At 45.7% G+C, this 17,198-nt stretch overlaps 1 protein-coding gene across 11 annotated transcripts in view; it reads right to left on the reverse strand.

The window, feature by feature from the left end:
* Window positions 1–17,198, reverse strand: part of ALG9 (ALG9 alpha-1,2-mannosyltransferase) — a 122,799-nt gene that overhangs the window by 97,766 nt on the left and 7,835 nt on the right. For all 11 annotated transcript variants that reach the window (XR_006287021.1, XM_043534059.1, XM_043534062.1 and 8 more), the window contains 7 exons: window positions 16,416–16,554; window positions 16,079–16,213; window positions 14,726–14,796; window positions 8,761–8,849; window positions 7,439–7,574; window positions 6,796–6,883; window positions 5,758–5,863 (listed from right to left, as the gene is read on the reverse strand). Coding sequence is in view for 10 of the 11 variants with exons in the window: in XM_043534059.1 (XP_043389994.1) it covers window positions 5,758–5,863; window positions 6,796–6,883; window positions 7,439–7,574; window positions 8,761–8,849; window positions 14,726–14,796; window positions 16,079–16,213; window positions 16,416–16,554 (764 nt within the window). In the remaining variant the exon portion in view is untranslated. The remainder of the gene's footprint in view (window positions 1–5,757; window positions 5,864–6,795; window positions 6,884–7,438; window positions 7,575–8,760; window positions 8,850–14,725; window positions 14,797–16,078; window positions 16,214–16,415; window positions 16,555–17,198) is intronic.

Below are 17,198 nucleotides of genomic sequence, written 5' to 3' on the forward strand. Positions count from 1 at the left end.
TCTCAGCCTGCTGCCAAAGCCCAAACACAGGACACAGAATGTGACAAAGACCCAAAAGGATGAGTGCACAATAATTATCCATACAGCAAATTTGCAATCGCTGTGGGATTTGTTCCTCCAGAGTCAATAACCCTTTCCATGACCTCTGTTTTATGATTCTTTATTTCTGATGTCTATAATTTTGAATAACCCAAGTGAAAGGGACACCAAATGTGTGCAGAATGTAGGTAACTTTGAGACTATAATGAGTGCCCGCCTTGGAAATCCAGGACATTTGAGAGCTATGTACATAAGAGAAAAGCCTATAACATGGAGGGGAATTAAATGTAAACAATATTATTTGTATTACTGTAGCTCCTAGGAGCCCTAGTCATAAGACCAGGATCTCATTGTGCTAGACGCTGTACAGAGACAGAACAAAAACACAATCCCTGCTTCAAACAGCTTCCAATCTCAGTACAAGAACAAGACTTAAGCTGTGTTGTTTATGTCCTACTGCTCTGAACTGTGGATATAGCTGAAGCCTGTTAGTTAACATTCAGGTAACACATTGCAATGTGCCTCAGTTTCTCCACAGGTAAAATGGGGATAACAACTTACTTTCTTTGTAAAGCGCTTTGCGATCTACTGATGAAAACAGATATATAGGAGCTAGGTATTAATTATAACTGAAATGATTACACCTTGTGAGAGGGAAACTTAAAGGGAAACTCTCAGATTTCAAAGGGGAACACCCAAATTTAGAAAACGTGGGAAGAAGAAACACTCAGTATACTCAGAGTGGTGAATGGACTCCCTGTGGGAGAACTCTCTATGTAAACAAGGGTTCGGTTTCTTCCCAGCCCAGCAGCTACTGGATTCTGTACTGCAGTCGCAATGCCGATGTGGAAGGAGTTGTGACATACCAAACCCAGGGCCAATTCAGTGTTGGATGGAGCATCAGGGGCATGGGCAAGCAAGGTGGAAGGAAATCCCCTCTCGAAACACACCTTTTCGCTGCAAGAGGGTTGTGTGCCTCTTCAGTGACTGGCATATCAGTGGCCAACATTGCAGCTGTCTCCCCTCCTGGGATCTGCTTTAATAACCCACTTTAGCACACCCACTATCTCCCAGGAAACCCAGTCCACCTGTCCATGCCTTCCCCTCTGGCTTAATTTATCCATCTGTACCAAAACCTATGAACTGTCTTTTAGGTGTCCACAGCCCACCTGCCAGGGCCAGGGCAATGTTATCCCTCATACTCAGAGTTCTTCCTCTAGGTCACAGGGGTTCAGGCAGTTGTCAGCCTTTCACGGGCCATTGCCTGAAAAAAACCTAACAGCCACCTGTAGCTATTTCCAATGGAGAGATGCCTTGTTCTACTCAGGTCTCTCCCCATACCTGGGGAGGACAGGACCTGCCTATTACATCCTGTTTTTCCCTTACCACAAGGCCTTGCTTTAGACCACAGTCACAGGATCTGGGGGAAAACCAGGGTCAGATGAGAGCTGGGACTAGACTCCTCTTAGAAAGGCACAGCCACCGCATGACAGACTCCAATGACAACACAGAAGACAAATGGCCTGGAGCAGTGCTTTGATGCAGAGGCCCTTTCCCAAAGTTTGCTGCAGCATGACTGAACTGCCTCTTAAGGACTAAGAGCTGGAGCCTTTTCTCCTTGTCCAAAGGCACATTTACTGCTGTGGCTCAGAAGAAAAAAAGCCAAATCAGGCAGGAATAATGCGTCACATGGGCTAGTTAAGTGACCCGCTGATGCAAGGTTTTATGCAGAAAACACAAGCTTGAGGCATGGTCGCTGTGTTGACTCAAGCGTTCAGACACGTTCAGTCTCTCTGCCTCCCAGTGCAAAATGCCTTTATTTCTGTCATTCACAAAGTGACTTGAGACACGACAGCAATGAAAAGAACACCACGCACAAGGAGAAATCCTGCCACTGTTGGAGTTCTTCGGGGATGGGGGAACTATCCTTCCACAGAGCAGTGGCAATAAGCTTCCCCAGCGTGACATTCGTAAGACAAAGGACTGGAAGGGATCTCCCAAGTCATTCAAGCAGAAACAGAAGAATAAACCATGCAAATCATGTGGACTCATTGTGCCACGTCCAGTTTAGCAGTGGTGGATTAAGAGAGAAAAGCAGCTGCAAGTGGTTGAAACAGAGCAGTGCAGTATTTACAGTAGGGACCACTGATGTAGCAGGCTGCATATAAGAACCCACAAGAGTGATTACTAAGCATTCCAGAGCCAGAAAACATTCAGCCTTGTGTTCTACTTCAGGGGCTGTTACAACCTTTAAACTCTATGAGCCAGATAAAATAGATTCTTCTTATTATTATTTATTTGTACTACCGTAGCACAGAAGAGTCCTAGCCATGGACCACGATCCCATTGTGCTAAGATGCAACTCCAGTGAATTCCCCAAATGCTTCCCAAGTGTAACCGCATTACAAGTCACAACCAACGCTCATCACATAAATGGGACGGGCTCAGCAGACGAATCCACTGGGCCAGGGTAACAAAGGAATAACTCTCATTGTTCTCTTTATTGCTCAGCTACTAGTTCTAATGATTTTCTCCAACTGCTCATCTTTTTAGAGCCTCGAGAATACGGATCAGTGATATCTGCATATGAGCCACTGTCCCCATGGACACAGGAATCTGATAACTGACAGTGGACTATTCACTATAGTGAGTGCCTCCAGCAGGGGGAAAATAATATCTAGAAAAGAGGGGGAAAAATGCTCTTCTTGCATGCAGGATCTCAGCTTGTAAGCAAGAAAGATATACCACCATGTCCAGATACCACGTTTATGGATATGGCATGAGAATCCAAGTAGAATGGTGATGTCAATGTTCCCTGTCATCTGGGCCCCCCAGAGCGTAACAGCCTCTCCCTCAGGACGATGCACTAAAGGGGTGTAGCCTGCGATCACACGATCTGGGAGGAAACCAGAGTCTGAGAGAACTGAACCTAGACCCCTCATAGGGTATGTCTACACTGCAATTCATTACCTGTGTCAGCTGACTCAGGCTCACGGGGCTCAGGTTTGTGGGGGTATACAACTGCAGCATAGACACTGGGCTCAGGCTTGAGGCTAAGCCCTAGGACCCTGCAAGGGGGGAGATTCCCAGAACCCGGGCTCCAGCCCAAGCCCAAACGGCTACACTGTAATTTTACAGCCCAAGCCCTGTGAGCCCAAGTCAGCTGATACAGGCCACCCATGGGTGTTTAATTCCAGTGTAGACATACCTTTAAAGGCCCAGCCACCTCATGACAGACTCCAGTGATATCAGTAAAGGGAATGCAGGGGTCGATGGGCCAGGAACAGTGCTTTAATCCTGGCACTAAAGATGGTGCAACCTGGTGCTTCATCAGCTCCCAGTAGATTTTTATCCCGTTTCCATGAAAGCTGGGACGGCATTCAAAAGCCGACAGAACCTGCCTGGCCTTTTCATCCCCCTGGGTGGTACGACTTTTCCTTACAAACAAACAGTATACAGCTTTCTAAACATATAGCATTATGGCATATAGCCTCCTGGCCACACAGCATTCAGCAGACATTTCACTGAGGCTCTTTTATTAGTACGAAGATGTTATACGAATGTCACTGTGCACAAATACGTTAGAACGGATTGGTTCCCAGAGGACACCAGAAATAGCTCACACACCAGCACAGAAAGGTCAGGGATGAGCCCAGGCCAAACCAAACCCCATCAGAAAAAGTGTCTGAAGTTTCCATTACATAGGAGTCACTGCAATACATTTCAGATCGCTACTGCAGAGAACAAGGTCCCTGGCAAGGGCAACACTTGCCCTGTTGTACCACTAGAGACCAATCACTGTGCTGTCCCACCCAGAAATGCCCTTCTATCTGAGTGATACTCCTGAGACCCGTCAGAAGTTGCCAGAGGCAAAGATGGCATTAGAAACTATTCACTGCCGCAGTCTGGCCTAAGCATTATCAGACGTGCAGTGGGCTCTGTCTGAGAAGGGCAACAAGGAGATCTTGCTGCTTCCTCAGACACCCTCCAGTCTCCTCTAGTCAGGCTATTTAACTGCAGCCCTGTAAGCAGCCTCTAATGATCCCTCATTTGAACTGATCTTAACTCCTCCACAAAAAGCTCTCCCTTCATTTCTAATAGCACAAAGTCAGCTGGGAGCCAGGAGCCCCCATATGAGGAACATAGGAATTGCCAGACTGGATCAAATCCCACCTCCATCTAGCCCAGTATCCTGTCTCTGACAGTGGTTAGCACCGGATGCTTCAGAGGAAGGTGTAAGAACCCCTCTGATAGGTAGGTGTGGGGTAATCTGCCCCAGGCCTCAAATAGGTCTCAAATAGAGACTGGCCTAAAACCTGAAGCAGAAAGTTTTATTACCCTTCCAAATTTTTTATCATCATTAATTTTGACAACTTGGGATGTTCTTGATGTCCAGTCCCTTTCTGAATTGTGCTAAGCTATAGGCCTCAAGAACCTCCTGGGTCAACCAGCTCCACAGTCTAATCGCATCTGGTGTGAAAAAAATATGCTTTGATCCATTTTGAATTTTTACCCCCTGAACGAAATTCTAGTCCCATCTCTGCCACTGACTTCCTTTGCGATCTTGGGCAAATCACTTTCCCTATTCTGTGCCTCAGCTTTCTGAGCTGGATTCTTATAGTACCAGCCTCAAAGGAAATAGGGGGGAAAAGGTGTTATAAGCTCCATGAAGAGCTCTAAAGATAAAAAGAGATATATCGGGCTAAACATTATTATTGCTCCCCTTTCAGAGTCAATGTCTGCCACTTGTCAGGAGCAATTTTTCACCCCCATTCATATGTCTGAGAGAAACAGAGATCAAGAGTAACTCATACAAAGCCAAAGCCCATCCTAACTCCAGCAAGACTGTCATAACAAACAGCAGCATGCAGAATTAATTAACCTTTATGTCTTTCTCCAGATTCCTGCAAATGCCCTTCTGGTAACCTCTCTTCTGCTGCATGCCAGCAAAGCTCAGGTCCTGCACTGTCATAGAAGCGAGGAGATCCCCAAGACACAGTGTGGAACCAAAGAGTCTGTGAAGAACCTATGAGAAGTGAAAGGGCTCGGGGCTGTGCTCTCAGTTACATGCTGGGCTCCGCACCCTGTCTGGGTGAGACCGGAACAGCCACAAACAGGATTAAAGCTGACAAACAGACTCACACAGCACTCTCTTGCTTTGGTTTAAGAGTGTAACCAACATTACTCAGACAGAGGATGAGTCACACAACCACTTTGGTACAACCACCCACTTTGAATAACGCTCATAAAACATGTGGAGGAAAACACAACTGTACCTTGGGGAGAACCTGAAATTTACAAAATTAGGCACACATGAAATACGACGTAGTCACATTGGATCTCAAACAGGTTTGCTGCTAAGAGTTCTCTGCTGTGAAGTGTAGGCTGCTGAGACATCCCGTGATGTGTTTGTGGTGCACCAGAACTTCAAAGCTAGAAACTCATCCAAAGCAACTTAGCTTAGCATTCAGCAAAACAAACAGAAAATATACAAAGGTGGGTGGTATTCCTGACTCAAGAGAGACATCAAGTGGCAACAGACAGGAACTGCCTCACTGGTGAGCTCAAAAGCAAAAGCCGAAAGCATGTCTTTGCAGTCAGGCCAGATCACAAACGTGCAGGTTTGTCCCACAGAAATTCAAGGTGCCAGTTTTAAAGTTTAACTACATCAAATGAGCCCTCACAGCACACGCCAATATTTTGTTATAATGCACTCACCATAAAGATCAGGTCCGTGAGGTGTGAAGACATTGTATAAAACAATGTTGAGAGGAGTGATTACCAGCTTCCCATAGTAATAGCTGTCAACAATCACAAGGGGAACCTGGAACAAAGCATTTAAAATTCATATAGCACTCGCAGCTTTGGCCAGAAATTCCAAAATCAATGAGGGGCCGCCCAGTGTGTAGTGTCACTGCCAAATTTCCATATTTGTGCCAAGGAATAAACAGCGTCCCAGCCCCCATGCTGCATGAATGCTAGGTATATGATGCCTAGCTCTAACTGACAGGGCCCCTACAAGACAGGCACAGCTATTCGGTGCTGCAGCTTCTTCCAGGAGCATAAAGGGTTTAGAGTCTACACCATACTTCGTTCATCATGCAGCAATGAACTGGAGATGCTGAGAGCAAAAGAGGAGTTTGGTTCCTAGTCCCCTGCCCCTCTGAGACTGGACAGTGAACATCAAAGGCAAAGGCTTAGAGCAGCATCTCATTAACCACACCAGCCTTTAGGGCAGAGCATTCAGCAGCAGCAGCCAGCATTGGCATGTGCTGTTTTGGGCAGTGGGATACGTGTTTTTTCCATCCCTCTGGGAATCAGGTAACAAGTACCATACCTGGCAGGATGCCCCTGCTCTGCACCCTCTGTACAGGTACTAGAGACTGATTTTCAAGTTCTGATTAAGATGGATTCAGCTAGAGACTGGAGGAAGAACAAGCAGAGACTACAAGCCCTCTGGGAGCAGCAAAGGGAGGTCAGTCCTCTGCAGGAGAGGCAGAGCAAGGGGATCATTGCATGGAAGCTACACAACTTCTCTGCCTTTGAAATCACCTGTAAGAATGAGGGGAGTGAGCCAGGAACAGAGATATTCTTAGGAGCAGAGGGTGAGGATATTGAGCTCAGGGAGATTCTTGTTAATAAGAACCTCAGCAGACACTGGGCAAGTCCTCTGAAAGGGCTCTCCCTGCAAATGAGCCCTGGCTCTGTTACAACCCCAGCCCAGCTCCTCCGTTGTGCTTTATTACAGCAACTTACCAAAAACAGGATCAGGGCCACCAGACACCAGTTCAGGAAGCTCTTCCACCTCCGCTTTATTATCAGCAAGTCAATGGCAATAGGTATCCTGGAAAAGACAACATCTGCGTCAGGGACCCTCTTCAATCTAGTAATCACCTGCCTGACTCACCTTGAGAATCCTTGTCCCTTCCTCCCCCCAGGCCCAGGAAGACAGTTAATGGGGGTGGGGGAGAACTCTCTCCCCTCAGTCTCAAGCCAGGAACCAACTCCCTGCCAGTACTTCATCAAACTGTTCCTTTTTCCAAGGGGAATAATTCAGGAAATCTAACAAGACACCTTTGAGAGGACTGTTGGCAGCAGGGATCAAACCTGAGACCTCTGGATATTAAAGCACAATCCTTGATTACCTAAGCTAAAAACCCCGGCTGTGTTAGCCCAGTCCGTAGCAAGCACATTAACCTCTGTATGTGGCCCAGTCACCAACTCAGCACTACACTGAGAGCATGTGGGTTATACAAATACCACCTAGACTCTGGATAATGTGTACCACATGGAGGCAGAGTTTTCCTAATGATGCCACAACCTCCCAGCCAGACAGCTGAGCGCTCAGCCTTGAAAAGCACAGAACCTCAGTCGGGCCTCTGAGTTTTCCTCTCCTTACCCAAGAGCTGCACTGAAGGGCCAACCCACGATGGCTCCAGCTGCCACGCCCAGCACGGCTATAGAGGTCTTATCCATATACCAGCCAGTCATAGCAACCACTGTGGTGTACATACAGAAACTGCTGGGGAGGAAGGCTACAAAGCAAAGAAAGAAAGAGGTCAGCTAAACTTTCACATAGGTAAAATACTGCATAGGGTCAACCTAAGGCTCTGTAACAGGCAGAGTACAGTCTGCTATAAACACTGGGAATGAAATCCTGGCCACACTGAAGCCAATGGCAAAATTCCCACTGATTTCAACGGAGCCAGGATTTCACACCGGAAGTCCTCCAGTTAAGAGCCTCTATTCTGCCAAGATTAAGCCCAGAAATATTTCCTCCAAGTACTACAGTCCCTTTGCTCATAACCTTCCACGTTCCACAGTGGCAGTCCAGCCAGAAGGCCAGCATTTGCAGATGTATAATTACCCATAACATTTGCTCTATCATCTGTGTCCTCACAGGGCAAACGGAGATTGGGGTGGACTGGGCACAGTCCTCGAGAAACGAAGTGGGATTATGGGGAAATAAACAGGGAACGAATGAGAACTACATGAATAGCAATGTAAAGGGCCTTCTAGCAGTCACTGTAAACAAAGGCAGTGCAGAATAGAGATCTCAGACATCATCTGGCTGTCACACCTCCCCTCCTTCTGAGGCCACGTCAGCACAAGTGCAAGAAACCATTGCTTGAAATGACTTCCAGTTGCCACCTTTGCACAAAGTGTCCCTTCACATGCACACAATACCCACCCTAGGTGTTTTACAAACCTGGGTTGCAGTGGCTGGCTTGGCAGAGACCATTCAAATGGTGGGGGTACATTAAGGCACATGAAAATGCCAGCCTAATGCAAGATGACACCTTTTCTCACCCTGGTTAAAACTGGGCCACTGGCCCATGCAGAAATGTCAAAAACACTTAAGGAAAATAGTCCCAGAATGACTAAGACCCAGTCTGAGAGCAAAGGGGTTTGAAAGGCATGGCTCACTACACTGAGACTGGGGACTGCAGCAGAAACAAATACAGCCAGGGAGGAAGACAAAGGAAAGAAGCGAGTGGTACACATCTGGGACAACAGTTGCTCTTTGGCCAGATTTTTTATTAGAAACGTCTGCAGCAGGAGAGCAAGGGATTATCCATGTCAAGCACTGGGCATTGAGTTCTTATGGGAACATTTTAAGGTAATGCTTTAAAAACCCTGCAGTTGAGCTTTTCCCCTCCTGACCCACCCGTGCACTCTTGAGAGTGGGTCGCCCCTGCACCGGCTGCTGAGCAAGCTTACCTGCAGCTGAGCAAAACATCCCAGCGCCGAGAACTAAGAAGGCCAGCATCAGCCGGCTCACATGCAGCCCAAATTTCTTACACACGGCCCTAGGGAAGCAGAGAGAAAATCAGACATAGCGCCATGGAAACATCTCCTGTGTACAAAAGAAAAAACACTGCACAAATCAATAGCTACTGCATGCAGAGCTAAAAGCAGCTCTTGCGGCTCTTGGCAACCCCGTGCTGGAGAGCTCTCACTCCTCAGCCCCTAGAGACAAATGGACGGAGGGAGAATGGATACTCTGAACCCATCTACACTTGGATTTCAGCCCCCTACATAGCTACGCCAGTGCAAACCCCTACTGTAGGGACGGTTTGCACCAGAGTAAGTTGCACTGGTGCGAATCATCGGAAGATAGGAATTGCCAGACTTGGTCAGACCTCTGGCCCATTCAGTTCAATATTCTGTCTCCACGTGTGCTTCACCAGAGTACATAGTCTCTGCACTAACGGTTTGCACTGGTGCAGCTACACCAGTAACTGCTACTCCAGAGCACACCAGGCCTCCATTTTACCAGTCACAGTAGCTGGCCACCAGTAGCACCATACTGTTAGGATATAGATATTCAGGCCTGTCTGTAAAGGCCTATACGCTAAGAATTTAGGTGTATTCTTATCACTTGGCTAGTTAGAGGTATAAAAGAAAGAATCAAAATCACTGTCTGCCAATGTAAGGTCCTTCTCTTACTGTGACAGTCTGAGGCCCTGTTCTTAGGCTAAAGCCTTTGGCTAAGCAACACAGGCAGCCATAAGCTGGGAAGTGACCGGTCACCTCCTCACATTCCAAACTAGCCACATTGAAATAAGGTGCTATTGGGCTGTTAGGAATACAATCCTGTCCTGATAATGCCTATCACCTCCAGAGAAAGGGAAGTGCCTAGAAGATATAAAAGGAAACTTAGTTTGATAGCATCCTGTCTGGCAAGAACTCACTTATCAATAGCCGGGATGTGAAATCCTCACTTCTGTATTGTTTGGTCATTATAGTTTCCACTTTGCTATTGTTTGCCTGTATAATCTTTGTCTGGTTCTGTGATTGTTCCTCTCTGCTGCATAATTAATTTTGCTGGGTGTAAACTAATTAAGGTGGTGAGATATAATTGGTTACATAATCATGTTACAATATGTTAGGATTGATTAGTTAGATTTCAGGAAAATGATTGGTTAAGGTACAGCTAAGCAGAATTCAAGTTCTACTATATAGTCTGCAGTCAATCAGGGAGCGAGAGTGGGCAGGGGGGTGGAAACAGGGAATGGAATCATGTTTGGCTAAGGGCAGGAATGGGAACAGGGACACAGGTGTAAGGCTCTGTGGTGTCAGAGCTGGGAAGGGGGATACTAAGGAAGGAAACTGGAATCATGCTTGCTGGAAGTTCACCCCAATAAACATTGAATTGTTTGCACCTTTGGACTTCAGGTATTGTTGCTCTCTGTTCATGCGAGAAGGACCAAGGAAGTAAGTGGGTGAAGGAATAAGCCCCCTAACATCTTGGTGCCGGTGACTCACTCGGGTGCATCGCATCGGATAGGTGAGCGGCAGCCTGTAAGTCCCCCACCCCAACAGTCCGCACAGCTGCTTGGAGGGGGTATAGCGAACTCTCGTAATGGTAGTTGCGGGTTCTGGCAAGCCAGGGTAAAGGATTTTTTGGATAAATGGATAAGGAAGAACCAGGGCCCATACCAGGTGCAGAGGGTCACCCTGGGATGAAATTAAAAAGGAAATGGAGGAAGTGTTAGGGGACCCAGAGGGATGGGGGGTGGCTGAGGAGCCCACCCTCCTTGGTATATGGGTAATGGAAGAAGGTCCCTGCCCATGGGGACTGAATGTCTTCCAGGAAAAGGAAGAACTTCAGTCCCCTTGTGAGAGGTTTGAAGTAAGGGAAGCATTATGGGAAGCTGCCAGGAATCTTTCAAGTTTGGTGCTGCTTCAGCAAGGGCTGCTGAAGGGTTGTAAATTAGTTAGCAGTAGTGAAAGATGATTTGGCGCAACAGGGTTTAAAGTCAAAAGCAGAGTTAACAGACCACCTTTAGAGACTGGGGCTGGGACTTGGTCCTGGGGAAGTGGAGAGGAAGAAGGGGAAGAAAAAAAAAGTTTCAAAGTGCAACCTGCCTTTTCACACTCTTTTGTTTTTCTGAAGTTTTAATGGAGGGTACTTTAGATACTTATGTGAGATGTCAAGAAGGAAGTTGTTGTTTAATGATAAAACCCAGTTATATAAATATAACTGTATGTGCAACTCTGTGCAGTCACATTGGATGGAAGCTTGGTAATTAAATTATCCAAGGGGGTCAGTAGAGTGGCTACTACCACCACTATGCTTCTGTCCCCAGCTTTACAGCTATTCTGAGGGAAAATGGGCCCTTTTCCCACAGAAATGGTCTATAAGGGACTGCTGCAGGCAGCAGGAGGAGAGAGAATCTGAGCAAAATTATTTGACTATTGGGTAATGTAATCAAAATCACTAAAGGATGTAAGGGGTTTCTATTGGAACTTAACTTGGCTGCCCCTGGTTGGGTCTAGCTGTACAAGATGGACGTGTAATCAGGGTACAGTTGTGTAAAAAAGAGTAATCACAGTGCAAGAAATGTTAGGCAAAAGAGAATTTTTGTGTGCGCGCACAGGTAAAAGAAAAGGAAAAGGGGAGGAATGATGGGAACACTAAGCCTTGGGGTGACTCTGGGGGGGGATCAGATTGTTGCTTTAGTGGGTGTGCATGAAAACTCTGTGGGCATGGGAGGCAGTTACACCTTGTGTAAAATTAATAGGGCTAATATAATGTTATGGAGATTAAACTATATGGAAGGAATGTGCATTTTCCCAGGACATGTGGAGTGTCTATTGGAGAAGGGGTAAAAGAAATGCAAACAAAACATGGTACTTAATTAAAATCCTATTAGGGCTCCAAAAGGGGCCACAATAGGTTGTACTTTCTTTTTCAGATCTCTCTGTGATTTGAAGCAGGAGATGAAAGTGGAAAGTAATCAGAACTCTGGTAGAAGTAAAATGTTTCCCTTTTAAGACAGTGTCTGAGCTGCTAACAGCTTTGGATCCAGAAGCAGGCTAGTAAGCCTCTGTGTAAATGCAAATTACCTAGCTGATGGGCACAAAGGAGCTGCAAATAACGAATACATCTGGTCAGCGAACAAGCTACTAGAAGACTCAGATTATGGCCCTCTAGGAAAGGGAGGTGAAAAAACATGTCAAGCCTGAAAATAAGGGGGACAGGTTAACCTTCCGGGGAGGGAGGGGGTGTGTGCAGTGCTAAAATCTGAAGCTGTCTCTCAGCTATTACCTGAGAATAAACTTAATGCTTGGTACAGCAGAGAAACTATTGCAAACATGGTCTGTTGCACAAGAGGGGAAACTGAGGTACACCACCTCATGAATTTCATAAATGACCAGTGAGTGGGGTAATTCACTAGCCTGGCTATAGAACAACATAAGGACAGCCTGGAGGTAATTCTTCTGGTTTTCCTGCAATTAGCAAGGAAATTTGTAAGAGAAAGAGGTATTATTAATTATTATTATTATTATTATTATTATGAAGCAATAATCTGTCCCCACCAGGGGGGTTGAAATTGTTTCTTTTGTTTTTCAGACACTCTGCAAGCAAGCTGGCACCAGCGGGAAAAATAACCCAGAATACTATGGATCTGTGTTTTGTGTTTGTCTGTGGTGTTTGTCTTGTTGCTAGCATTGTTGTGTTTTAATGAACAGAAAACCTCATGACATGGGTGGGAGATGGCTTCAAAAGGCTGACCTTGGGGGGGGGAGATGTGTATGGGAATCCAAATGCTCAACTAGGAGGCCAGCACCTGTGTAATAGCTACCATGGTACCTGGAAATGGAATGGCAACTAAGGAGGTCCCCACAAGCCCTATGGAAATAATGAGAAGGGGAGGAGCTCACTGGGAATCAATGGAGGGGGGTGTAAAATAGTATAAATCAACGGAAGATGTTTGGATGTGCCCCTCTCCTGTGACTATGGAGGAGCAGGATCAATGGCCTACGCAAGGGGTGGACAATTGGGTGTACTGTGTATAAGGTGTTTTGCTGGGAATGTACATATGACTGGGGGCACAATTACACCAGCCCATAACCAAACTACACACATTTACATGCTGCTATCTGGACTCTGGTGCACAAATGGATCTGTGAATCTTATTGCTGTGAATAATCAAACCAGGGCATACTGCCTGATTCCATACCAAATGGTCAAGCTGGTTTGGACAATATCCCATTTCTCTGTGAACATTCAGTGGACTTATGATATGGACAAAAGCAAGCAAAACCTGCAGGGGCAGCTTGTTGCAACTGCTAGCAACTGGACACATCAGATCGTGACCCTGTCGAAGGAGGAGAGGCAGTGTTTTGGGGGTGTCTCGGATGTTGGACCATACTGCAGTGGTAAGGACTCGGTGTTCCTGTGGATTTTGTATTGTTAACTGTACTTGTGTTACGTTGCATATGGAGATAACCTATAAGTAATAAGCCCTCCAAACCCTGCAGTGTACTAGACAACCCAGACCCAACCTTCTCGGGCCCACTCTAATGGGAAGTCTGGAACATTAATTGGAATAGATGTGGTATGCCCGTACGAGAGACGGTGCAGGGCACTATACTACACAAGGGGCACTGGGATAAATGGAATATCGACACCTTCCACCTTGATGCCTGGCCCTATCAGGAAATGTGTCGCCATATGTCCTATGCTTTTCCAGGGATACCTGGGCAGGAGGATCCCAAAAGAAAAAAAAGGGGTGGAGTGTTAGGATATAGATATTCAGGCCTGTCTGTAAAGGCCTATACGCTAAGAATTTAGGTGTATTCTTATCACTTGGCTAGTTAGAGGTATAAAAGAAAGAATCAAAATCACTGTCTGCCAATGTAAGGTCCTTCTCTTACTGTGACAGTCTGAGGCCCTGTTCTTAGGCTAAAGCCTTTGGCTAAGCAACACAGGCAGCCATAAGCTGGGAAGTGACCGGTCACCTCCTCACATTCCAAACTAGCCACATTGAAATAAGGTGCTATTGGGCTGTTAGGAATACAATCCTGTCCTGATAATGCCTATCACCTCCAGAGAAAAGGAAGTGCCTAGAAGATGTAAAAGGAAACCTAGTTTGATAGCATCCTGTCTGGCAAGAACTCACTTATCAATAGCCGGGATGTGAAATCCTCACTTCTGTATTGTTTTGTCATTATAGTTTCCACTTTGCTATTGTTTGTCTGTATAATCTTTGTCTGGTTCAGTGATCGTTCCTGTCTGCTGAAGTAAGTGGGTGAAGGAATAAGCCCCCTAACACATACCAAAGGCTGAAGTTTGCTTCCCAGAATCAGGAGCAGTGCCATGCTCATGGCTGCTGCCAATGGAGATGCCAAGTGGGACAACGATGGCTCGAAAAGAAGTGGCAGGCAAAGACTTCCCACTTGGACCAGCTAATTGCATGTCCAGGCTAGTGCTTTATGGATCTGCAAACTCCACTGGAGTTAACCCTCATCTGGGATCAACAGAGCCTGGAGAGAGAGAACTTGGGGGTGCTACTGAATTTTGAAGCTATCCAGCGCATCCCAGCTGAAATCACCTACGTAAAATGAAGTCCGCTGTTTCCCCTCTTCAACACACCAAGTATAACTCAGCTCTGGCAATTCTGCTGATGTCAGTGGGAGAGCTGTGCACATAGCCTGAGCCAAATGCCAGAGTTAAGACTTACTCAGTGGACCTCAGAGCAGAATTTGGCCACAGTGGCAGGATTCTAACCAATGTTTCCCTAGGAATCTTTGCTGGCTATGTATTTTGACAGATTTTAATGTGAAGCACTATAATCCACATGAGATATCTTTTCAGCCCTCATTGTCAGTGGCCATAACCATCCTTGTTGTTCACACTGGGATATTCCCTGAGCCAATAGCGTCGTCTACTCACTTATAAAAGTAAAGCTCACAAATGCAACTCAAGAAGGCCAAGAGACATCGCAGGAAATAAAAGACGAGAACCTAGGAGAAACATTCAGAGTTAGAAATGGAATTTATAAATGGAACTGAAGTGCCTGCTGGTATGTGAAAGGCTAATTCAAGATGGAATAACTACTGCCATGGTGAGAACCCCACAAAAGCTACTTTTTAAATGATGGCGCCAAAGTCCACTCAATGCGCTGCCTGATCCCGCACACACTGAGCTCAATGGTAAAGTTCCCACTGACTTGAAAGGCCCAGGATCTGGCCCTTTGACACTAAGTCCTTTATGGCAAAAAGGTGAAAAAGAAATGACTCCACTGAACTGGACCCTGGGTTAGCCTGCCCTCTCCTCTTTCAAGTCTTGAGAACCGAAGCTTTAACTGCAACATTACAAAGGGAAATTATCCCAAATATCCACCCAAATATCCATCCAGCTATCATGCACACACACAAGAGCATCTCGGTATTAAGGGGTGGAGCTATCCCTTGTGTGGCAGATAGGTACCCAAGCAACAACACGTTTGTTTAAATGCTTTTTCACTCTCTCATGTCTGCAGGTTATAATATGTTGTGTGAGAAGTGGAGCATACTGACATTTATATTTTGATTTTAAAAATGAAACCATTAAAAAAAATTTAAAAACCATTGCAAAAGCACTACTGGATGAAACTTCCAGAGAGCATACAAATGAAATCAGCTCCATGTCTTCCAGGAAGCTTAACAGCAGATTTGAGACTAAACCCCTTAAACAAGTGGTTCTCAAACTTTTGTACTGGTGACCCCTTTCACATAGCAAGCCTCTGAGTGAGACCCCCCCCTTATAAATTAAAAACACTTTTTTATATATTTAACACTATTATAAATGCTGGAGGCAAAGTGGGATTTGGGGTGGAGGCTGACAACTCATGACCCCCCCCACGTAATAACCTCGCGACCTCTTCAGGGGTCCTGACCCCCTGCCTTAGACTGCTTTGAAAAGCTCAGTCATTATGTTTCATGTTCTCTCTGTGTGTGTGCATATATATATATATATATATATATATATATATATATATATATATCTTCCTACTGTATTTTCCATTGCATGCATCTGATGAAGTGGGCTTTAGCCCACGAAAGCTTATGCTCAAATAACTTTGATAGTCTCTAAGGTACCACAAGTACTCCTAGTTCTTTCTGCTGATACAGACTAACACGGCTACCACTCTGAAACCACACAAATTAAGAATTTCAGTGCCCCTTGTGTCAAACAGTTGCTTTCTTTGATACAGACCAAAGGGCAGGTGATTTCTCACAAGCAAAGCTTTGACACATGATTTACCTTATTTGTCTGTAGAACTCTAGCATGGAATAAGGCTGGCAAGGCATGAAGCCATAGGTAAGCATAGGAGCGAATGGCATAGACTGGAGAGTATTCCCACGTCTGGAACCCTTTCCCATAGACGAGGTAGTGCATCTACAAATCCAATTTAAAAAAAATACAGGTTAAAAGGAGGACACACGTTTGCTTTAGCCATTAGCAAACAATGGCTTAAGATAATTGATATGTTGAGGGCACAGATCAGCATGAGGCAGCTCTAGGCAAATGTGTATCAAGAATCTGAGCAGACCAATTACAAAAGCCAAAATTCCTCTACTAGGAAGGAGAAGTCACTCACCGGTTCCCAGTAGTTAAATGTCTCATCACAATCTGAGATGTTACTCAAGAGGGCAGCGCAGAACCGGGCTGAGATCAGACACTTGAAAGCTGTGGATCCTTCAGGTGCCCAGACCTGCCCTGCTTTGTTCCCAGATGGCCTAATCAAGAGCAAAGAACTAGTGTCAGGAGGACTTACTGGAGTGGATGATATAAGGTAATAGGATAAAGAGCAGCAAGATGACATAGGGCAAAGAACCCAAGAGACTGGGAAATCCACACAAAAAGAGTTAAGACAATGAATATGTCTGTACTCCCTCTTCATTATCCTTAAAACACACTCCGAGTCAATCTTAGGCTACAGCTCTTTGCATTCTCCTTTCAGATCCTTCTGCTCAGGGCATGCTAGGCATCCTTTTCATTACATTTAAATTCAAGTTGGTTTATCCATTTACACATCTAATAAATGTCACTTCTTAGACAGTTACTTGGCCCAACTGACCCTCACCCAACCTATGACCCTTTAGAGACATTTTCCTCACTCTATTTTACGTACTTATGTGGCCCCACCACTGTTGTAGCTGAACTCACAATCTTGAATACATTTACCCTCACAACAAGCAGGAGAGTGTTCTTACCACCGTTTTACAGATGCGGAGGTGAGGCACAGAGGAACTAAGCGACTTGCCCAAGGAAGTCTGCGGCAGAGCAGGGCCTTGTACCCAGGTCTCCAGAGTCCCAGGCTAGTGCCCTAATCACTGGACCATCCTTCCACCCCTTGAATCCCCATCCCAGCGCTTACCAG

This window comes from Chelonia mydas, chromosome 22 (genome assembly GCF_015237465.2).
Source record: "Chelonia mydas isolate rCheMyd1 chromosome 22, rCheMyd1.pri.v2, whole genome shotgun sequence".
Lineage (NCBI taxonomy): Eukaryota > Metazoa > Chordata > Testudines > Cheloniidae > Chelonia > Chelonia mydas.